This window comes from Symphodus melops (genome assembly GCF_947650265.1).
Source record: "Symphodus melops genome assembly, chromosome: 21".
NCBI lineage: Eukaryota > Metazoa > Chordata > Actinopteri > Labriformes > Labridae > Symphodus > Symphodus melops.
Genome location: NC_136711.1, coordinates 5,744,715 through 5,769,915, shown reverse-complemented (window position 1 = coordinate 5,769,915; position 25,201 = coordinate 5,744,715). Strand labels below are relative to the sequence as shown.

Here is a 25,201-nt window from a genome sequence, read left to right as displayed (position 1 = left end):
TTTACAACACATACATTAGTAGTTTATGTTACTGCAGACTAATCCCCAATCCCCACATCTGTGTACGCCACTGTCCATTAGCTTGAAAATCAGCAGATGTACACACATCACAGGAGAACTACATACAAGATCACACAGGAATGAAGAGAAAAATGTGCAGATAAAATGTTGCTATGTCTTTCTGAGGATGATTTTTTTGTTCGTTTGGTGAGTTGGTGATGGAAACACAATGATTGACTAGAGTGGCAGGAAACGGCGGCGTAGTGAGTGGAGCTAACGGACCGCGGCGCAAAAACAGTGTATTGAAATTAGGGGTTAGGGTACCAGAACATTTTTATGTTCATGAAAAAACTGATTGAAATTCTTTAAACGGGTTGTCGAACAATTTGTCTTCCGTTGTTGTGCTGGTCTGATAATTAACATGATTACTTTTTACCACCCTATTTATATCAATTATAAGCTTCACAGAAACAGGCTTCCCTATGTGGGCTAAAGAAGGGTGACACATGGGAGATATGCAATGCTAGTCCGTGAATGGAGAATGTAAAGAGTGCAACAAAGACTTTGTTTACATCTCACTCAACAGTTTGTGCCTTTAACAGGCAGGATTAAAGAAACACTTCCCACAGGGCTAACGCTGTAATCTGTAGCATTACCTTACAATCTTGTGATGTTTTTGACCAATCAGAGGATTAGCTTCAGAACTATGCGTTCAGTTTGGAATCTTCTTTGGGTTTTGTTCCTGATTACAGTTTACACGAGGTAAACAGTTCCTGTTGTGGTTGTGTGTTTGTGTATGTTTGTTGGAATCTGTAAGTATGTGTATTAACAGATCGTTTTTAATGTTTAGCCTGTTATTTGTGTCAATATGTCTGAACAATTTCAAACAAATTTGATCGTGGGAGTGTTGTTGTGCTGGAATGTGTGTGCTGAGAGTGTGTGTCTGTGCTACTGTGTGTGTGTGTGTGTGTGTGTGTGTGTGTGTGTGTGCTGACTGCGTGATAGAGTGAGAGAGAAATAGGAGAGTGAACACGATGTACCCAGGCACAGTTTTCCTGGGCCGGGTCCAACTGTCGGAGTCTTCTTGCAGTTATTTTCTTTGGGGACACCTCCAATTCACAACCCCCCTATTCTCTGTCCTCGCCCTAACCTGATCTACCCTTGTGACCTCACTCGAACCCCCCTGACCCTACACATACTGCCACTAATACCCCTCCAATGTCCTTGACTTTCTGTCTTGTAGCTCTTTCTCCTCAATTCTTCCCTCTCCTTCCTCTCCTCTGGGCTTTTTACTCAAAACCTGACCTGAGTCATTTCAAAGTGTTATGGAGACTCTTAATGGTTTCTGTAAAGCGACCCCCATCTTCCCCTCCTCCCAAAGATGCTGTTCTCTCTTTTTCTCTCTCTCTCTCCCTTGCCTCGTCTTTTGTCACTCCCTACCTTTCACTTGTCCTCTGGAAGCTTAGCAGAGTGGAGGGTTTGGTCATGTGAAGTGAATGCTGTCTCCTGTGCCAAGCCTGCAGTCTGGCGCCAGAGGCACAAAGACAAAACAGAAACCCCTAAAATATACACACACACACACACACACACACACACACACACACACACATACACAAGTGTTACACCATCACGTGAACCACAAAGTTAAAGTGGTAATCCTCCAGATCCTCTTGTTTTTATTTTGGAAACACGTCTGGTGCTAAGCAGTCATTACAGTGGTGTTTTAACTCTGTGGCCTGATTTTGACCACTTCTTCTCAATCCTTCTTTCACAATAGGATTTTCCCAGGCCAAGTACAACAGTAAACTACGAAGCAAAATTTTTGGTTTTCAAGATGAACTTGAGGGTTTACTCTTGGTGGTTCTGTTCTTATAAATGTAGATCACCATGGTAACGTATGCGTACAGGTTATGTTTGGGATAAGACATCCTCCTGTGAATATCTTCACTGATTTACCAATCCGATCTTTGGCACAGAGGTCTCTAAGCTAATAGTGAAAGGCCAGAAGGGAGAGTGACCCTCAACACTTCAGGCCTGATGTCAACCATCTGTTATAGCAGGGGGTCCGGACGCTTATCAGTAGCAGCCAGCATGCTGGAACTCCTGTCTCAGCCTAACTTGCCGTCAACCTAACGACATACTGAGAGCTGGAGCTGAGGCTGAGGCTGGTTTTTTGCCTTCTGACAAACTGTTACATCGCGCCCACCTGTCTATCATGTCAGTTATGCAGGTAATTATAGATGACACGGAGCCGTTAAAAACAATCACCCCTCGTACAGTGTGAACCAGTACTTACAAAAACTAATCAGACACATTTTAGTTTTTGTAGTGGACTGCACGAATTTGCATTTCATTAGTGGCTTCATTTTTCAAGACCAGAGGTTTGCCGCTTGTGCCTGATTCCCTAAGAATGGATCGCGGCCGCTAATAGCGCCATGAATTTTGCAGAAATAGGATCTGCCATCTCCCATGTTTTAGCACCCTATCACAAAAAAGTTTTTCAACAATATTTATCACGGCACAAACACGCCCAAGATCGTAAAAATAAATAAAGACCTAACCTACCACATTGTATAAAAATAGAGGCCACTTGATAATAGTACATACAGTATATTTATTCATTTTTGTTTGCATAAGCAACAGTAAATTGACAGTAAACACAGTCAATTCCCCGAGATGATCACAAAGTGATGCGTGACAGGCTATGTAAGTAGCTATGTTTAGCTCACTTGTTTGTCTTGTCTCACTTTGTTTTGAAACGGTGAAATCGATGTCCGTGAGCCTCATGGATGAGAAAAGTAAATTATGTGCTTTTCGGTGCCAGCATGCTGTAATAAATCTGAATGGTGAGCACGTATTTCACACTTCACACACAAAATCGGTAGAATGACTTTGAGTCATCTCTCGCCTGAGGTCGCATCCAGTCCTTCAATGCACTCTCTGTCTCCCACTCTTTGATATATTGTTTTCCATTTACTCCTCACTGAATCCCAGGCATTGTCACTCTGTTGCTCTGCCACGTGGAGTTGTGCATGTGGGGGTGTGGGCGTGTCGGTTTGGGCAGGCATGGTCACTCCTGGCCACTAGTTTTTTGCAGATCACTGGTCCGACTTTGTGACCACTGGCATAAGAACAACATTTTTGATTCAGAAAAAAGTCTACAATTTACTCTTGAACCAATCTGATGTAAAAAATAACAACTTTTCTAAATCATTGAGTTCTTCTCATATAACATATTCTGTATTTTATTCTTACATTTATGTGCTTATTTTTGTTTACTATGCTGGTAACTATAGAAGACGACTTATCTAATTGTTATTATTACAAGGATGTGATGAAGATTATTTGTGTTCACCTCTCACTTCATCCTTACTCTCTGCTTGAGAAGCTCTTCAGCCCCTTAAAAGTCGTCGTCACCCCTCATAACAGAGGAGCTCTCAAGGGCTACCAAGCTTATTGACCGACTTTCATCTTTCCCAGAATCTCGTCTTTAGTAAACGAAAATTCTTCGAAAGTCTCATGATTAGAAGAATGTTCTCAGAATTTTGTCACAAAGAGTAGGTCTTTGTATAAAGGAAGCTTTGTGAATTCAGCTCCTGATCTTCTCTATAGCGTACCCAATGCACTCTAAGCATAAAACATTTTTAGCTGCAGTGTTTGCCAACTTCAGCTGCGATTTTAACTGTCTCCAGTGAAATGTGCAAAGTCCTGGTGCTGAGTTTTGATTTCTTTTTCATGTATGTACTGTATGTATGTATGTATGTATGTATGTATGTATGTATGTATGTATGTACAGTACATACTGTATGTATGCATGTATATACTGTATGTATGTATGTGTTGTGCACAGGGAACCTCATTGGGCCATTTAGATGGCCCAATAACTCTTACGTTAGCAAAAGAAACAAAACTCAGTTTCTTTGATACAAGCAAGGCAGATGAGGATGACGACTGTCAGAGAGTATCGTTATACTCTCTACATCAGGAAAGAGGCTTTGCGTTAGAGGCAGGTTAAAGCGGTCAGAGAAAGATTTCAAGTGTCCAAACAAGTTGAAATTACTTCTTTAAGAATGGATTTTTTCTGGCAGGAGAGCCTTTTCATGGTAATAAACCCCCGGTCAGGGAGGAGGGAGCTGGGCCCATGGAGATATAGAAACACAGATACAGAGAGAGGAATGGGAGGAAAGATTTAGATGGGGAGATGAACAAGGGAATGAGGGAAGCAACTAGATGAGCAAGGGAAATCTGGGTTTAAGAGCTTTGCTCCGCTTTGACACGAGCAAATTATTTCGAGCCTGCAAACAATGGAGCCAAGAGAGGAAGAGGACTCAGCTGAGATCAACACCATGTAGGAAATAATGAAGTTCTCCGCCAACACACAGCCGAGAGATGTTTCCAGTCTGGAGGCTGGAGAGGCTCTCCTAATTGTGTTTTGATAAAACAGAAATGTCTGAAAAATTCATTTTCCAATTAAAACAGCTGCACTGATTTACACAGGATGATGTGGTCTGGTTTACCATTTTGTCATTCAATTAGCAAAATTTAAGAAACTTCTTCTGTCTGCAGAGACCCCTTTTAAGTCATTTTTGCGTGGACTGAATTTTAAAAAACTCTGTTGATTATTGCAACAACTGCTGCAGTGGAAGTCAAACAGACCACAAGAAATTACACTGTGCAAAGCATGTTTCATTATTCTCAACTTCCATGAAGTGGTACCATATATATGATCAGTGATTCATTTCCAGTCATGCAATATTTTTGTTGAACCTTTCTGTTTAATAATCAACGTGTCGACCTGCATCTCTGCTCAGCTGTGCAAACTCGACCTGAGGACTCTTTGTGCATTATTAAAAACAAGCTGTTCTGTTATAGTTGCAGAAGAATGGCAGAGAAACATAGTGTGACCCGGTGTTTCCTCTTTGAATTGTGCTGCAACAAAACCTAATTGAGGGGGGAGAACGTTCATGTTTTTTGGGAGATAAGCTTTTATATCTTCGAGCGTTAATTGGGATCTTCCTGTCCTTACTCAACCTTTTCTTTATGTAATGTGCCGATCAGAAATTATGTCACACAGATTTAGATTGAGGTGGATCAACTCAGCGCTGCCAAAAATAGATGTTTTGTTTGAGTCTTGTTGAGTTTACCCTCAGTGCAGTCTTAATCCCGCAGCCAAATCTGGCTTCTTCATTATGCCTCTGCTGCTCTGATGTTTACACTGCAGCCTGTCGCTTGTTAATGATGAGTGTGTGACATGACCGAGTGTGTAACATCAACACTGATAGATCATGTATTGATCTCTCTCTCTCTCTCTCTCTCTCTCTCTCTCTCTCTCTCTTTCTCTCTCTCCCACAGACATACACTCTGTGCATTTCTGTTCTGCCAACACCCTGATTAAACCTCCAAAGCAGATTGCATAATACACACAACAGAAGCGGGGCAGTGGAGATTGAGAGCAGCAACCTCTCTCTCTCACTCTCTCTCTTTCTCTCTCTCTGTCTCTCTCTCTCTCTCTCTCTCTCTCTCTCTCTCTCTCTCTCTCTCTCTCTCTCTCTCTCTCTCTCTCTATCTGATGAAGGGATTGCATAAGGAAAGGGAAGGGATGGATTCAGGTCATGGTGGCTCTGGGAGCCAGTATGAGTGATTAGACCAGACACGCTCAGGCAACTGGAGCTCGCTCCCTGTCTGGAGAGGAGAGGGATGGAGGGATGTAAAGGAGAGACAGACAGAGCAGAGACCGGCCTCCCAGGCTGTCAAACCCATTCCACTTGACTGCTGTTCTATTCCTGACCAGCCTGTGTGCTGTTCCAAAAATAAAACACTATGAAGGAGTGGGCGAGCACTTGCATATGCAACAACCCTTCCCCTCCTCCTCTATAAAAGCCACTGTACACACTTACTTCTCACATATTGAACAAGCTTAAATATTACATTAATCAGTATTTAGGAATCCATTTTTATATGTTGAGATTGAAAACAGCATAACTTTACCAACTACTAAGGTGCATGAATAGTGGAAGGGTTGAAGAGGTCCAAAAAGATCCGGCAACATTTGTAGCGTGAAGTTCAACGTTATTAACTTTTCTAGACCGGCCGATGTTTTGGCTTGATGCCTTCATCAGGGTCATCAAGAAACAGTGCAAACCTGGTTTAAATAGGCGAGGTAGGAAATTTTAAAAAAAAGCGTTACAAAAAAATCTGAAAAATTCAAACATAAGATAGCCAATCATTTACATCCACACTGTTGAACTGTTTAACCTACTGTACAGTCACAATAAAGAAACTTTAAAAGAATAATGTCTCCCTCTCTGACATTTTAGTCAGACTTTAAGATTTTCTAAATACTTGGGCTCTTACATGGTCATTGTTTAGAAGACAACAACTAGATTCCTATCAAAGTCTCTCAAGAACACAATACACAATATACTGTATATGTGACAATTTAGTAAAAAAAAAAAAACTGATAACGCCACCCACTGACCTCTGAAAAGGCATGTTTAACTCCCACAGTATCGGTCACCATATTGGAAATGTATAAATCTATACCTAACTTGCAAACAATCCAGGAGGCTAACAGACAATGAGGTGAAATGTAGCGAACAGTTACAACGTGCATGCTTATCAATCAACTCAGCCGTACCTAAATTTACAGTATGCTTAACTCGTAGCATTCATAGATCAAACAGATCATTTTAAGAATGAACCAGGCTTTTTGAGAAAGCATTTCCAGGGGTTTGACTCCATCCAGAGAATAACTATTTCTGCTCTTGCTGCATGAAATTTCACCAATACATTTTTTTTAATAGCTCTTCTTACTTTGCTGTAGGCCGTCTCTTGACAGGAGAACACTTGTTGTGTTCAGCTTACCATGAAAATTGGAGGCAAACTATCTAGCACTCTTCAATGGATTAGTTTGTTTAGCAGGTACATAAACAAATGTTTACCAGTGAAACTTTGTTAATAGCAATTGACTTATGAGAACACTTTAAAATTAAGGAAAAGCTGAATTTGTGAGACTCAAATCGCTGGTCGGTTTGTTTTCTTTGATAAATGGAAATAAATAAGGGAGTGCAAAAAATACCTGCAGTTCCTCAAGTGTCCACTTGAGGCTGGCTTCCAAAGACCCAGAATTCCCATACACCACCCTGTATTAAAATGTCCATTTTGACAGCAGAAATTAACGTTTACACTGCCTGGTACAAAAAAAACAACAAAACAAAACAAATTTGGCTGACTTAAGAGGCATACTGTACAGGATTTTGCATATTGTTTATCTCACCCTTTTGAGTTTATGAAGGATGTGAGTTGTGCATAATTAGGAGTGCGACTGGTCTCACTGCAAGCTGCCACGTTGTTTGTTTGAAGGCTTGGAGCCCCCTTAAGCTCCAGCTCTTTGCTTGTTGTTAGGAAGACCGAAAGTTTGACAGAGTTTGCATTTCCAACATGGCGACCAACATGGATGGGCTTACCATACAGCATCCAATGGGCGACATCACTCAGACTTTGTCCATGTTTAAATGTGGTCTATGGGCCAGATCCACTGAGAATGGATTGCAACTTCTAAACACAACATTAAAACTGGACTCATCACCCCCAGAAGTGTACATTCACTGCAAGATGAAGTGTGTTTGTTTTCTACCTAGACTGTTTATTCACGCTAGCACGAGCTAACTATATGACAGTTAGTTTAGCACCTTCCTGTCCAACATATGTTTGACATTTTGCTTCACTATGAATATATTTTCTCTTCTTTGTCTCTACTTCCCTGTCTGTCATGTTTATCAGTTTGAATCGAGTCCAATGGCTGAATTATATCCACGCCTCACCTGCGTGCTGTTGCTGGCTCGGGGAAACACTTCAGCTCACCTTGAACCTGAAAAGTCCCGTGTCAACCAAAACAAAACAAAACAAAACATCAAAATCCAGTCTTTGCAGACATAGTCACCACAACACATGTGTGTAGGCCCATAAGTGATGATTACACAGCATTACTTTGGTATAAGTCTAAATATTATTTTGGGAGAAAAAGCTCCTGACTGAATCTTTAAATGTTTATTGTAAAATTCACTCCTTCTATGTTAACTCTGCCAATGTTATTCGCTGGAGGATTTCCAGACTACACAGTCAGCATCAGATCTTATAATACATGACAACAAAAATCTCATGACGACAATGAAATATTCAGGAGCAGTCAATTGAGGAAAGTAAGCCGCAGGTGAAAGTGCCACATGGTTCCCTCGCCACCACATCACATGACAATAAATAAAGGGAAGATGCACTTTCTCGCCTCGTTCGCCACCAGTCAGTCACCGTTTGCCTCAAGCAGTGAAACTTGCTGAGTGTGCATTGTGTGAATTAGTGTTGGTATGTGTATGTGCATGTGTGTGTGTGTGTGTGTGTGTGTGTGTGTCTAGTTATATGTTGTCCCGGCTGATTTATTACATAAGGACAGCAGCAGCGGTGCAAACGGAAGTGACTAACGGCTCAGTGAGCGGTTAACAACATGAGCTTGTAAAAAATAATCTAGCAGCTGGATGGCACACAGACTCCTGCAGTCCAATCGCATTAGTGTCTTCATTACATGGTCAATTATCTGGATCTTAGATAATAGTACTAGAACAGGATCAGCATCAGAACTACTTTGATTGAATGTGTTTCTGCATTGTGGCTGATATTTCTATAAAGCACCTGCAGCTTCTTAGTTTGTCCCAATGCTTCATCAGTCTGTGACAACAAATAATACAAAAACAAGTATGAAGTCATGTAAATAATGTTCCAAACAAACTCTCTTTCACTGTGCCTTGTCATGGCTGTCAGACGAATTAAGTGAGCTTGTGCTGCCCTCGTGTGGTGCCAAAGGTTTGCTGCATCAGCTGCACCTCTCTGTGGATACGGAGGAATACAGAAATTCTATTCATTTTTTTTTTGTCCTGCTTGTTCTTCTTACAACATCAGGTCATGTGAGGTAGGAGGATATCCCAGAATCCACCAGGAAATGCTATGAAAGCAACTCATTGCACTGATTATTTATAGTTAAAATGTTTTTCAGAGTCCAAAAGTTTGAACACACATTAGACACCAGTGTGAGAAGCTTATTCTGTCCTGCTTCATTTTGAGTTTTTCTTACACATTTCCACATGGGAAGTGATCTCTCTTCTTTGGAATCATCTACCAGTCAGTGCCTGGAGGTAGAAGTTCCTATGTTTTGCTGCTATAGGTTATATACAATATGCTGCTCTATGCGTCCCTTTTTAATTCTTTTTGTATTGTTTAAGTGCACCTGTCTTCATGTTCACATAAATCCATGCATGTATTTCTATTGCATGCATGGCTTTATGTGTAAATTCTATATTCTATTATTTCTATTTATGAAGGCTACAACATGTTTCCGCGGTTAGTCCTGTAGCAGTGTGAGTGCATGCCATTGGGGGAATGGGGAAGGGGTACAGTCAGGCTTAAGTATTGTACAGAGCAACTTGGACCTAGTGCGAGTGCCCCCCCCCCCCTCTGTTTGTCCTTAACCTTCCTCCTGCATCTGACCTCTATCCCATTTTTCAAGCCCAGCACAGTTTCGGCAGATGGCTCTTCGCCATAAGTCTTGCTTTGCTCAAGATTTATGCATATTAAAAGGAAGATTTTACACACCTCTAGAATAGCTCTTCAGAGTTCAACGTCATATCTTTCCCAGGGACCTTTTGACGTGTGACTGCAGGAGCTGGGGGACCTTCTGGTTAAGAGACTACCGTCTCTACCACTGATCCACGGCCACCCCTTATCACAACACCTGTCTTTTAAATAAGACGCCAGGTAGTCATGAGACCATATTGCTTACAAGTCCAGGTTTCTGAGTTGAAGTCCAGCAGGCAAAGAGCAACGTTCACTTTCATCTATCAGCTGTTTGGTGCTGCACCTGGAAATAACACTTGATTGATCAAACCAGCAGTTTCTAAATCAGACACAGTTTATATTAAAATATCTTCATAGACGTATGTTCTCCTTTTATTTTGAGATATTTAGCACAGAGTTAAAAGGTACATATTTCAATAGAAAATGCATGATTCATCGACGCAACACAACGTTTTTTTTGCTGTATGGTAAGTTGTCAGTTGTGGTGGGGAGACACATTTTGTGGCTGGCTGCTTTCAGGGCTGTCTGTCAGAGAGCTCTTTCTTTTTACCCAAAACACTGCTGTCGTGTCTGCTGAAACCTGAAGTTATATCGAATGTATTATTTTAGATCTTCTCCATGGTAAATGGGTTTGCAAGCCTAAACCCAATCACAGACTGTCACAGTTCGGTTGTGTTTAGACATGCAAAGTGCTTGATTTAAGAGTAGCATTTTTAAGAACCTATAAAGGAATGACGTTAAGTGTGTTTTATTTGTCAGCTTAATTTCTTCAATTTGGACTTTTAGAATTGCATAAAACATGAACTCTGGTTTTCTAAGGGCAGATCTTGACCTTTTTCCCCACACCCACCGTGTGGACTTACTGGCTTACGTCTTACCCAAAGCTTTCGCCTTGTCACAGACAAAACTACATTTCCAATTGAAATACACTAGTTTGCAATTCATGCTGTCAAACAAAAACTGACTTTGTTTCTATGAATAGGTTTACATTTATAAGAGTGCAATTATTCAAAAACCAAGAGTGGGAAACAACAAAGTCTTCTTTATGAGCTTATTCCTTGGTTTTTTTAAAACAAACTAATTTCTGCATGGCTGAGTGAGGAATGTGTGCAGATAATGAAGTTATGTGGTAAACTTAAAGTATTACACTCTACTGTATTTAAGTATTAAATATTAGGGGGAAAAAATATTGTAGTACCATTGTAAAACAGGCAGCATGGTGTGCAGTGGTTCCTGGTTTGAATCCCTGTTGGACAGGGTCTCTTGCATTTATGTTATGGTGTGGCTCAGTTGGTAGAATTGGTCGCCTCTCAATTGGAAGGTTGGGGGTTCAATCCCCAGCATGTCTGATGTGACCTTGGAAAAGACACTCAACCCTGAATAGCTCTCGCTTCTTTGTCAGTGGTGTATGAATATCCTCCTGAGACCCAGGAAAAAAAAGGTTTTTGATATGGATTTTTTTTAACATAAATTTAGTGTTTGGGCAGCTAAAAACAACTTGCAAAAAAAATTATATAAAAACTTAATTTTTAAAAAACAAATTCAACACGTCCACTGTAGCGGACAACGGGACATCGAAGTTCTAAAATGGAAACCATTTTAAAGCCAAGCTTTAAATGCTCACTACATTACAATACTAAATACAAAATAACTGTTAACATGGATTTTCCCTTTTTTTTCTCTTTATGAACATTGCATTATCTACTTCTATTCTTTGCACATTGGAATATGGTCACTAGATTTCATTGGTTTTAAATGTCAAACATTTAATGGCCAATAATGAACAGGGAAAGCAGCTGGTAACATCCACTACAACGCAATAAGCTGAAGTTCAATTTGACACTCTTTTGTTTGTACTTGTACACTTATTGGCCACTCCTATGATTTTTTTTTAATTAACCATTTGACTGAAGATGGTCTTTCAGGAAGCACCCTGAGTTTTTAGACATGCAGAGGAACCTGTTTGAGTTGTTGCAGCTCACATAGCATTATTATTGACCAGCTAGCCAAATTCTAAAGTGTACGTCTCTGTAACACCCCCTTGCAAGTCCAGTCTGCTCTGATTAGTAAATACCAACAAAAAATTGTATTTAATCAATACATTTCTCTGAGGATTTAGCAATGGGATATTTTCAGAGGACTTTATCTGGATTGGCTTTACATGATATGGATCATCATGAAAAATATACAGGAAAACTATACAGGAAAACACACTTTTAGCAACATGGGTCTTTAAACAAGTTGTCCACATTAATTGTTTCATTTAGTTTAAAAAGAAAATATTGGGATCTTTAAGCTAAAACACATTTTTGTAGAATAATATGCATAGCTGCATGGACTACACATGTGTGGTCTTTGCCAACGTAGGGTGATGGTACACTTCTATTGGTTCACCTGTTCTGGGTCTTTATCTGAATTTCCCTCATTGTCTTTCTTTGGATTCTCATCTTCTGACTTGTTTCTGAGTCTTCCCCAATGATCCTTTAAAGAATCCCTTCTGCCTCTTTCCTAGAGCTCTCCACTAACCAGACAAGACACAAACACAAGTACAATGTCCTGACGTCCACCACAGTGGACTTTTAGAAATTGTGTGTTTTTTGTATTAAAATAAACAAACTCTGTTCTGAAAACGTACTCATATGTTCCTAGGATGCTTACTTACATTAAAAAAGTAAGCATATAACATTTTAAAAAGTTTTGATTATTAAAAAAGTGCTTATCTTTTATCTTTTCATAAAATGTACAAATCCGAATAACAGCCACTTTGAAAATTATTTAAAATCCCTTAGCAAGGCCACACCCCCTCACATGTGATGACATTTTAAAGCTCCTGTTGTCCTCTCTAAAGGACAACAGAATTTAATAGAGTCACATGAATAGCATTAGAGATAGAAACACAAATGCAATGTCAACTACAGTGGACAAAAATGAATTGCTGGGTCTCAGGAGGATATGGATGACTAAGATTAGTCACTTTACATTGCATTTTCTCCTTGTCCTTGTCTATGGATGGATTCCCCTCCCACAGTCTAAATACATGCTTGTTAGGGTCAATTGGTGACTCTTAATAGCCCATAGGTGAGAATGTGAGTGGCTGGTTGTCTGTCTGTGTAAATGTCAGCCCTGTGATTGACTGACGAACAGTGCACACCTCGCCTTTCACATAATGACAGCTGAGCTCAACTTCAGTTCTCTCACAACCCTCAAGGGGAAAAGTGGTAGGTATAATGGATGGATGGGACCATTGTGAATCAGAAAAAGTAAAACAAATGAATCCAATATTTTCCTCATTCCATAATGGATGGACGTTTGCAGCATTTGCAGGCTGTATCTGCCATGATTCAAATGTTATTCACAGTGAAACTACAGGAAAAAGTGACAACAGAACACCACCTATATAGACTTATATATAGGCTAATTAGATGTCTATCAGTGGACACAGCCAACACAGCTTGATGCAGACAAGCTTCACTCAACACCAGAGGATGCTGTTGCTCACTCAACCTCTTGAAACACAGAGCCATTTAAACCTACACTGTAATTAATGGTGGGTCTTTTTTAGATAATATAGGAAAGAGTAAGGTTTATTTACTGCTTATGTATTGTGTTGAGACACAATCTGATTTAAAAATAAAGACTGATTTATTGATTAATTGATGCAAAACCACAAAAACGACCAAATACATGCATAGAATAGCTTAACTCAACCATATACTGTAACTCTATAATACACAACAATGCAGCCTGAAACCAAAACACAACCAAGAAGCATGACTGCTTTATTTGAATTAATTTCGTCCTTCAGTTTCCACAATGATGCATTTCTTTTCGTTTGGCATCAGAGCATCTGTAACCATTGTGAACGATGCATCCGTCCAACTCAGAGTGTGATTCAGGAAAGTGACATAATTTCCCAGATGAGAGAAGAGGATCCGAACCTCCCAGCTTTAAAGCGGCTACCACCTGCAAGTTTCCAACCTTTCAGCTGCTGCTGACCCAGGATGATGTACTGCCACTGGATCCTGTTCATCTCCAGTCAATGCGTGTGAGTGGCTACTGTATCTTTTCAATTGACATCACAAATGATATGGCCATAACAGATGCAGGTCATGAATCAAAGGTCTTAAACCACCCGGCTCGCTGATCTGTTCAACATGTGCTACCTCTGATGTCCTCTGAAAACACAACATGGACGGACAACATAGAAATACACACAAAGAAGAACAGGTTCTACTGTCCCTGTGTCTGCATTCTGCTGAGTCCTCTCTACCTGATGTAAGTCTACATCCAAGCCTTGCATGGACCACACTGACTATCCAGCCTTGTGTGAACCGAGTCAGTGAACGCAATAACCCCATCACATCGGCAAAGCCTGAGAGGGGGAAAAAAATGAGCAAAAATTCTGCACAGGATATCAAAGCATAACTCTTGCACCTTTTTATTTGGCCCAACTTAAATTAGAACAGCATAAAAGTGCTTCAAAAAAAAGGATCACACATGTTTCAAATATGCTGAATTTTAATTGATAGTAAATTGTGCTTTTGTAGACCTCAGACGATGCTCTGAAGTGTTTAAAGGTGTTTTGTTTCGAGGGAAGTCAAAGAATAAGAAAAATAATTGGTGGAATCTGAGATTGAGTTCATAGCTTTTAGTTTGATAGTTGAACTAGTTTCCTTAAATGAACTGTAGGCCTTACTGCTATTTCTATCAAGTTTACCAGCTGGACCAAAACCAAGCCACATTAGAGGTAGTGTGCAGATATGTACCACCAATTACTTTTATGGAGCCAATGTTTATAACCAGTCTGTTGTTTAAAGACCCCTTAATCTTTAAATCACATAGTGCCTGTGGCTCTGTATTCTGAGCCCCCACTTGCTCACAATATTTAAACAAAATGAACCATGTGGATATTTTTTCTTCTTCTTCTTGTGTACAGAGTATTTGATCTTTATATTTATTGTCATAGTGTTACTGTATGTCTCTAAGAACTGGAGATATTAGTTATTGTGAGCGTTAGTAAGTTTTTATTCTGGCTGACTATGAAGTATCCATTCTGTGGTTTTGATGTAAATCAGTGTCATGTGTCCCTTGAAAAGCCCACCATGTTGTTTTGGGCTGTTCCTAAAAGAAAGAATGTGTCACTTTGTGATCCAGTAGATGTCACCCTTGAGCACCAGCGTTAAACCAAAACAAACTTCTGTTTGCACCATTGAGTGAAAGAAATGGACAAAAATGTCCTTGTCCATCATGAATTGATATCTTAAAATTTGGGGGACTTAATATGCAGTTGAAAAAGTTAAATCGCAACATATTGTATTGCAATTTTCAGCATATCGCATAAAATCTTTAAAATTCCCACCCCTACTGGCTGGGAATCACCAAGCTTCTAACTGATTGTAGACAGACATGAGTCAGAGAGACATCAACAGAGGATATACTTGTAGAAAAGCAGAATACTTCCTGCTGTAGTTATGTGTTAAATGTCTACTTTTAAAGTTTCGTCTTGTCGTTTGCTCGTCATTATTCTGGAGTTAAGATTGAGTGTGGATGTGAGAGGTGTAATAAAACACTCAAATATAGTGCTAGCAATACAAAAGCAAGGTACATCAATTATAATGTGTAATATTAATTTTTTTCTGACTGACTTAAACCATGAATAAACTTTAAAAAAAAGAAACTCAATACAAGCGTACATCTTACTCCATGTGTTTTTTGTGAAACTGAATAATGAACAAGACATTTTCAGGTGTTAGAAGTGCTTTCATTAATAATGAAGGAGATAAACCATCAGAGCGCCACCTGCTGACCATTAGAAAGAATACAGGTTTAAGGTAGCATGCTTCCCTCATTAGCTTCTCCACAGTCTATGGCGAGGTCATGAGTTTCTATAAGTTCGAAAATCAATATGATATGAGTTGAGATTTGAAGCATATGGCACTGGAGATGTGACACTGTTCAATATTTAACAACAAAAAAAAAAAAACACAAAATGAGAGATAATGTGAACAGTTCCTTTTAAAAAGCATTTTCTTTATATATAGTTGCCGTAACTCACCATTTCTTCATCAATTCTTACATGATGTAAAAAGTCTAGAAACAAACTAACTGTTGGTATGTTTGTTTTGTTGATATGAAAATGGTTTGTGTTGTGTTCATGTGTTGTCCAAGGTGCTGCAGATCTAATATTCCTCTGCTTAAGAGTCTCAACAGCTGCTGGAGTGAAGGTCTTAACTCCCTGGTGGTTTGGCTGCCAGTAAAGGAACGCCATACATGGGCTGATCTCCCGCCTCCCTCGCCAGCCGCTCTGGATGGGAGAAACAGAATCTCATCTGGGAAGTAGAACACCCTCGTCGTAGCCCACCAAGGCCTGTTCCTAGTAACCCAGAAAGGCCTGCTGGCACCACATGAAACAAATACTTCTCTGGTAGTGGATCAGAGTTTACAACCTGGGCTCCTTCACCAATTAGACTGAATAATGGAGGCAAAGCAAAATAGTTTTTACAATGCCACAGGGGTCTGAAGGATGGAGGGATTCTGTTTTGGGGGGTTGGAGAGGGGTAGGGGGAGAGGTGAGCAGGGGATATGCTATTCCCAAGTCTCTTTTATCACAGCCTGTCAGAGTAAGCACACAGGTACAAAGAGCAGCCGCTCTCAGACCTCCAACAGACGACTCAAACCTCAAACTAACCAATGTTTGACATAAAGTCATCATGAACGCTAAAAATGAGCTCTAATATCAATTAAATATTCCCTATAATTAAAATAGTAGTCACTATATCAAAGAAAAGATTGAAGTACAATACATGGAGCCTTCTGAAAAATCCCAAATCTTTATTTTCTTTGTACATTACACAACATTATACAGTAGATAACGTAGATAAAACATGAATGACTTGTGGTGGGAACAAACTGGCTCTGTGTAAATATATTACAACTTATCCACTTTGTTATTGCAGATGCAACATGTTGTATGGATGTATTTAAACAACATGAAAGCCGAGGCGTATCGAGGGGAAGTGTACCACATATTAATAATCCCAAGCAGAAATACGACTGGCGAATACAGTATTTTAAAAGATGTGGGGCTGTCAAATTATGGGTTGAGTGAGTCAATCATGTCTGTTTCGTGCTTTAATGCAAGTCTGCAACCTCCATTTCTGTCGGAAGCAGAGAGGGGTACAAGGGGAGCGGGAGTCTGGGGGATTAAAGTAACAAGGGGATCATGATGAATGTCTCATGGTATTTCAATCAACAACACCAATGACTGCATCCAGAGACTATCCAGTCACTAGAACTCTTTATCTATTCATCCGGACACTGCACTATAACCGCTTATTTATCGAGTCATTCACTGAAGAAAAATTGTTATTCATGCAGACTGTATTTCAGCCACTGTGTCTCTTTCAATTGAGCACAATATTTTATTGTATGTACATAACTATTTTTATATGTGACCAAGATGCTGCTGTACAGGATTCCTGCCCACAAAGTGTTATCGTGTTCCCTGATACAATGACAATAAACCACCTATCTATTTGTTAAGAAGGGTTTCTGTTGCAAACACAAAATACAAAATGACATGTCATTACACAGGCTGGAACATTCAAAACCTCTTTCAAATTTTGTATGAAAGGTTCTAAAATTCAAATAGTACAGCAACTAACACTCAAAAGTTAACAGTTAAGTCTTTCGCAGTCAATTCAGGTGTTTCTAACTCTAATCTTTATGTACAGATTATAAACCTAACTCTACTGAGGGCTGTTGGTGATAGCTTTGAGAATATCACATGTGTTTTTAGAGATGACCTCTCTCAGCTTCCGTACACGGCGAGGGCTGGAGGCGCCCACGTAGCTCTCTGGATGAAGGACAGCCATGCCGTCGTTCACGTTGCCCATGATGATGACCTGTCCCTCAGCTGCAGCACCTGTGATGTTCGGGCACGGGCAATTCCAGTCCATGTTCTGGAAGGTTACCTCAAGAGGCTCCTTGCCAAAGAAGCGGAGCCCCATCTTTTCGTCCTTGAGGATTTCTTCCACGGTCACAAGGGCGTGTCCTGAGTCCTTCTCCTCTGTCAGCTCCGTCATGTGACCCAGGACAACAAAGTCACTGCGGCAGAAGCTTGTGACAATCTTCCCTTTTGGCTTGCAGGTTTTGCAGTGGTGGTTTTTTGGGTAAGGGCACATTTCTTCACAGGCCTCTTTGGATTCAAAGTTGTTGTCGTTACCATCACATCCTCCATAGATGAAAGGCTGACACTGCTGCAGGGTGCTGCTGTACGCCCAGCGTGGCTCATAGGCCTTACATGAACCCTGCAGGCTGGGCAGCCCGCACGGGCCTGACAGCTCAGGACCACAGCACTGCATACACTCCTCATGTGTGTCAAACACTTTCCTTGGCTGCTGGCTGTTGTTGTCACCCTGGCAGTGGGTGAAGGAGAAGCAGTTGTTTGTCTTTGGCTCGAAGAACCAACTGACTTTCTCCAGCTCGCTCCCACAATCCTCTGAATTGTCAGGGGGTTTGAGACACTCTTCAGCCAGGCATCGGGTCACGTTCTTGTGCTCAGAGGCCTTGGGTGGATCTGTGGGCAACACAGTTAAAGGATGGTTGGCCTTTACTACACCGGATGGGTTCTGAGCCACGCAGGTGTAGACACCTGAATCATGCGGCTGTGCATTATAGATGACCAGCTGCCCGATGTTAGTGACCACCATGTTCCCTTTCACATGATTAGGCTTCATCACCACCCGCTCTGTACCCTCTAGCAGCTGCTTCTCCCAGGTGATTTCAGGCCGTGGGCGACCCGTCACATCACACAAGAAGCTGGCAGTGTCACCCACATTCACAGTTTGGTGAGTGGGGCTACTGACCACAATGGGTAGCTGTGGCTCGGTGGGAGGTGGGATAGTCGCCTGAAGGGGAGCAGTGGTGGGACGGAGAGTGGTCGCCTGGGGCAGCGAGGGGCTGGTGTTGGGCCAGGTGAGGTGGAAGCGACAGGTGACAACCGACAGGGTGATGCCCTTGGAGCATGCCTCTGCATCCATGTAGCATTTGTTGTAGTAGGTCATGCCATCCGAGGCGCAGGTGAAGTGCGGCTCCCTCTCACAGCGGTCTCTGCATTTACACACTGGCTGGTCATCCCAGATGTCACACACAGACCCCTGCTGGGTACACATGAAACTGGCACACGTGGCTACTGCTGGCATTCCCATTGGGGCTTTAGTCCCATCCACATAACGGGCTGCCACACAACTCCGATTCCCACACACATTCTGGCAACATTTTTCAAAGGGCTCACATTCCTGTAAGAGGAGAAAAGAGGAAAAAAAATCACGAGGCTGCATCCATCTGGGAGGCATTGTCATTCAGACAGCAATAATTGTATCAGAACATAGAAATAAATTCACTAAATGTGCAATTAATGTGCATGTAAAATGAAGTAGACTACAGAAACTGCATGCTAAAAACATCACATTTACACATTATTATTAATCACAACTGTTAGTATCATTTGATGATATTACCTTGTCAGATTCACACTCTCGTGTGCAGGTACTCATTGCATCCACCCACAGGTTTGGGTTCATCTCATTGGGGCAGATTCCCGCATGAGAGTAGGTGACCTGCGACAGAACTCCGACCTGCGTCTCCATCCACAGTGACACACACGCCAGGAACCAGATCCAGCGTGGAAACAGCATCCACCACATCTCCAGAGTTGAACACAGGTCAGCAAGCAGGGAAGTTTTTAGTTTCAGATTTCTGTGATGCGGCAGTCAGAAAACTCTGATTAGAAAGTTGTAGAAACGGCACCACAACTCAGAAGCGCATCACGCGGTGGTCAGGACGATGCGTGTCAGTTGATTGATCAGTCTGATATCCCACTTCGGAGGCAATGATGCTCTATTTATACCACCGATCCGCAGCCATCACCGTTACCAGGACTCGCCAAGTTTCCCGCAATATGACAGTTCTGGGTTGCTCCTGAAAAGCTGGAAGAACTTATTTTTTTCTTCAGAAGTAAGTGGTTAGCTTTGTGCCTGACTGGCGGGGCACCTGCCTGTTAAAAGGATTGCTGGTAACCCCGTTTAACCCTTTCGGCACCAGAGCGCACTGTGCGCACAGACGCACGGAGAGAAGAGACTGAAAGGCAATTTGGTTTCTTTGTTAAAGCGCAAAAGTGGAAAACAAATAAGTTCAGTTAACATCAACGGAGAACTTAGGCATAACTGCGCGTATGACCTGCTCCAAATGTTATTTAAGATTGTGTTCAAAAATAAATGAGCCTGCATATATACGCAAATTTTCTGGGTTTATCACATAAACTGTTTAATTCAGATAATGAAATCCTAACCTTTTCAGCACGGTTTTAAATCAAATAAATATATTAGTTTAGGTTTCTTTAACCTTATTTCCTGCTCATGGTTTGTATTTGTTATGATATATGTCATAATATAAGGTCTAATTGTTACTCAATGTGATATTTCTCTTCATGCTATATTATATATATTTTTTGTATATTTTTTTAATCTGTAAAGCGGTCTGAATGTTTTTTATGTAAATGTTGCTCTATAAATAAACTCACCTTGCCTGGTTTGACTAATTGGGTCTGTGACTAAAAGCAGTTTTTTTTTAATTAAAAAAAGAAATATGTAAATGTCTTGCGTGCTTGATTTGGGATAAAAAAATAAAACAAATCAAAGGACCCATGAATGGTAGAAAGTGTTTCACTGAATAGACCATGTGTATTATTTGGGCCTTTTTGGGCTTTTAACCTCACATCAACTACTGTCATTACTCACTATTGTCACTATGAATTATGAGCAAATAACCTAAATATAACATACTAAACTAAAAGACGTGATACTGGCAGGTTCAAGCAAGGAACCAAATGAAAATATCTCTACTAACTATTCAAACTTGTTTGTTTGACTGTTGTCATTACTATGATTTATTTTATTCTGACAACTGCTTTAACACTAGCTAAAGTTTAATTGAAGAGATGTTCATGTACATGTTTAGAAGCTAGTAGCACATTGCATGTAAAGCAAATGTAATATTGATTAATAGTTTTCCTTTCTCCACAGTCTCTACATGTGACCGGTGATACGTGACTGCTGCTGCACAACCAGCCGTGGACTTACACATAACAGTACACATGCTCTACATTGTACAAAGCGTGTCTTTGTGCACAGGATCAGTTGTGTCAGTACAAACACTTTGTGTGGATTCAGGAGATATACACGCTCATTCTTAAAACACACACATTACTGAATATCTGGGACTTTCCTAAAGGGAGGTAGATATTATATTGACAAGAAAGCAAAGTCTTAATTGCATAAAAAATAACACACACACACTACTTTTATTAGTTTGGCTTCATATCCAGGATTGAAAACACTGTTTTTCTGCATCAGATCATAGACCAGCAGAGGTGAGATGAGGATATCGCTTGAAAAAAATGTATTTAAATATCAGGTGATGTTCTCCAGATTGGGAGTGTTTTTTGGCAGATGGTTTAATGAATTAAATTGTTATTGTCATTTTCTCTGCTTCTTCCTTTCCTGTGTAATCTTCTTGGTTTCTGGTTTCCTCCACAGTTCAGCTGAGGACAGCTAATAGACCGCCCTCCAGTGCTATAACGGCCGGCTCCTGCTGTCAAATTGTTGGTGTGGGAGATTGTTCCTGATGCAGACATGCTGGTGTTGTGTATGTGCGCGTGTGTGTTCATGCATGTGTGCAGGAAAAACAAATAAATAAAACCTATTTATCCTAAAAGCCTCCCAGAGCCTCCAGAGCTGCACGTCTCAATCCTGTAAGAAGGATTATTTTTCACCATTTCACTGCTAAGGAAACAGCTGAACACACAAACATATTGCCTGTACGGATAACTATACATGAGTTTATTATCTTTAAATTATGTCTGTGTCCTTCCTGGGATTTAGAACTGACCTCACACCTGATATTATTCTCTCATCTGGTTCCTGTCAAATCTGACATCCAAAAAACATTGTGAATGAAATCAACATTTTATTCAGAACAAAAATATATTATTATTTTTCCATTTAAAAAAAAAAGACTTCATATTTTCTGTCATGCCTCCAGGACAAAAAGATGTCGGCTGATCTTACACAGCCCTCACACAGTCTGGACCTGTCATGTCCAAATGATAAGTTTCATACTGAGGCTAAATTAATAAACTGTCAAACCATGCAGACGGATGTATCCTGGGGCTACAAACATGTAGGAAACAGTAGGACTTTTATTCTCAGGAAGGAAAATTTCAACAAACAAAGCTTTCCTCGAAAATGTATTTAAATATAAATCCCGAAAGGTCCACAATCATCCGAATGGTACATTCATGAGTCAGAGGGTGTTCAAGGATTCAATGTTTTAACAAAGCAACATTCTGAAAACTTCATTCAAAAAGATTATTTTATGTGTCATTTAGATATTGAAACTCTACTTTAGTGAATTTATTATCACTTTCAGTTGCATGTTTATTGGGGTGTAGTGTCACAAAGCTCTGTACAAATCAGCTTTACTAATATTAGATTTTTAAGCACCTGATAATGAATTTACTATATCATGTGTGCAAAGGACATGATTACTAATATTTGGTGAGGTGCAGTTTTATTTTGACATTGGCAAATCTTGATGAGATATATAGAAATCATGACCAGATAACATTTAATCATAACAGTAAATTTCTGTGATGAGGATGAGACGATTCCTCCCAGTGTTTGTTTGTTTTTATTTATTTATTAATGCTCCTGTGAAGGCAGCTTGGTGAGCATCACTGAAGTCCATGTTCTAATGGGACAATAAAGTGTGTTGTAGGGTTTGGTATGGTATTGTATGGTGTGGTATAGAATGATAAAGTATGGTAACATATATTGAATGGTATAGAATGGTATGGTATTATATTGAATGGTATGGTCTGATATTGTGGTATGGTATGGTAATATATTGAATGCTAAAGTATGGTACGGTATGGTCTGGTACGGTGGGGTATGGTAGGTACAATACATTATTTTATAGAATGGTATAGTGATATGGTATAGCATGGTATGGTATCACATTGAATGGCATGGTATGGTCTGGTACGATACAGTTTATAGTTTGGTATAAAATGATATGGCATGGCATGGTATGGTTATCATATCGTACAGTATGGCATGGTATTGTATGGTATGGTTTTGTGTAGAATGATATGGTGTGGCATGGCATGGTATGGATATATATCATTGTACAGTATGGCATGGTATTTTATAGAATGGTATGGTTTGGCATAAAATGATATGGTATGGTTTGGTGTAGAATGCTATTGTACAGTATGATGTGGTGTGGTATGTTATGGCATGGTATGGTATCATATATGGTGTGGTATGGTAACATATCATAAATGATATGGTATGTTATCAAAGGCTTAAACTGCATCGTACTGTAGGCTATCAGTCTATAAATGTACAGTTCCCCATTACTGGAAAAACAAAGATAACAGGTTTATTGCAGTTTTGAGTAAGAAGCTACATTCCTCCTGTCTTGAACAGTTTGATCAGCACCGGATTTTTTTTTGTCAACATTTTTCTGAAGTTGTTTTTAATGTTCCTTTCACTTCTGGTTCCTGTGCCTGCAGCTTCAAACTGATGGGGCACGTCTGCAGAGAGGCAGAGCCAAACCTCCCTGCCGTTTCATGTAGCTTTGCCCATAGGCAGGGACATTACCAGACAAGCTGGCAGCTGCACACTCATTCATCCCTGTTCTGTCAGTTTGAGCACATCACAGACACAGAGAGTCTGTGCTCCGGTATTTGGATCAACATCTAAATAAACTAACCGCAGCATCTCTATAAAATCCATCGGAACACATTGTTGATGTACGTGTGTGGGGGGCAAGAGGGATTTAAAGAGAAGTCATTCCCTTAGTCCTCATGATGTGTAGTTGTGTGTGTTTCAGTGAGATGACAGTACTACCTCTTAATCCTAAATCAACAATGAGAGCAGGGGACTTCGATGTCTCAACTCACGTTGAAGTTAGGAAAGAAAATGTCACTGTTCAAAAATAAGAACAAAAATAATGAAGGATTGTCCTTTAGTTTTTCCTTTAGTTCCTTTTTTTTTTTTTAAATAATATTAATGTCTGTTGTTTGACTCTTGTAAATCATGTTTCACCTAATTTGATGTTATCAATGTTTTTAATGTCTGTGCTTGTGTTTGTGAATTGTTCACAGTGTGGTGACCTCTTTAGAGGATTGCAGTAACATGTCTTCTGCCGGTGTTCCAGGTGACTTCTGCACACATTTGACCTGACGTGTCAGTCCAAGTTGTAAAAACATCATTCGTACAATTTCAGATTGTTTGGTAGAGATACCAAGGCAGAGTGAAAGTTTAGGGGACAGTCAAAAGATCTATGATAGACTGAGCGCACTCTAGTGGACGAATGGACAAATTACAGTTTTTACCCCCCACATTAAGTCGGGCGATAAATCACCTTTTAATGATGGATGAAACGCTGCCTTGTTCTTCTGTTTTAAATTTAAACTGAAGAACCATTATGATCATTTCGGAGGATAAAGTGTTGGTTGCTATGCGAGAAACCGGCTCATACTCGGATACTACCAGTGTCATTTGAGTTTGACTATCAATATAAGGGGGCTGTAGCTCAGTCTGCAGGGAACAGAGACTTGGGCTGGGATCCGGTCCAAGTCTGAAATTGAAAGCTGGAAATGAGTCTGGCAGGTAGAAAGGTGCTAGCTTACTTCCTGATCATTGACACCTTGACAGTCTGACAACCTGCAGAACCTTCTCTAATTAATAGACACATAAGGGATACATGACAAAACACAATTTGATACTTGTATTAAATTACTTTAACTGTGCATTAAATGTCCTCTGACTTTCTGCTTGACTTAAATATCATACTTCTTGGAAAAAAAGCTTGTGCTTTGAATAGCTCAAAAGCCAATAAGTGTTGAAGTAAAGGAGGTACAAACACAAATACATCACTATTAAAGAAAACAAATCCCCATCATAATAAAAGAATTTTAATAGTAAATGGGCTCGAGCTTGTAAAGAGCTTTCTCGTCATCTGACTACCCAAAATGTGTGTTTTTTTACACCGCAGGTCACACCTAAACATTCACACACTGATCGCAGATGCTGCTATGTAAAGTGACAATCAGTATAAACTAATCCCATTTGTTCACATTAAGCAGCAGGAGCAGTTTAAGGTGAAGTGTCTTGCCTAAGGACACATCAGACATGGCTGCAAGAGTGGGGATCGACAAGCAGCTTAACCTCCAAACATATTGACAAGGAAAAAGTTAAAAAAGTTAAACTTAGTTTAGTTCAGTCTTAACTTTACTCTCTTATCACCTTTGCAAATATTCCTTTCAATGTTCTGTTTAATGTCATAATGAGGGGAGCGGGTGTAAATGTTCTCACAGGCCTTGGACTCTGACTTTTTAACACGAATCTGAAGGCCTTTACTCCCAGTCTGAAATGAGCAATGGCACTTTGATGCTTCAAATCATGGATTGGGCTTCCACCTTACTCCTCCATAACAAATGCTAATTTAA

At 40.2% G+C, this 25,201-nt stretch overlaps 1 protein-coding gene across 1 annotated transcript; it reads right to left on the bottom strand.

The window, feature by feature from the left end:
* Positions 1 to 16,941: 16,941 nt before the first annotated feature.
* Positions 16,942 to 19,478, bottom strand: LOC306817409 (WAP, Kazal, immunoglobulin, Kunitz and NTR domain-containing protein 2-like). Its single transcript, XM_079334237.1, has 2 exons — positions 19,146 to 19,478; positions 16,942 to 18,923 (listed from the first exon to the last, which is right to left on the bottom strand). Exons 1-2 carry the CDS (start codon positions 19,329 to 19,331, stop codon positions 17,373 to 17,375), a joined length of 1,737 nt encoding a protein of 578 aa, XP_079190363.1. The 5' UTR covers positions 19,332 to 19,478; the 3' UTR covers positions 16,942 to 17,372.
* Positions 19,479 to 25,201: the final 5,723 nt, after the last annotated feature.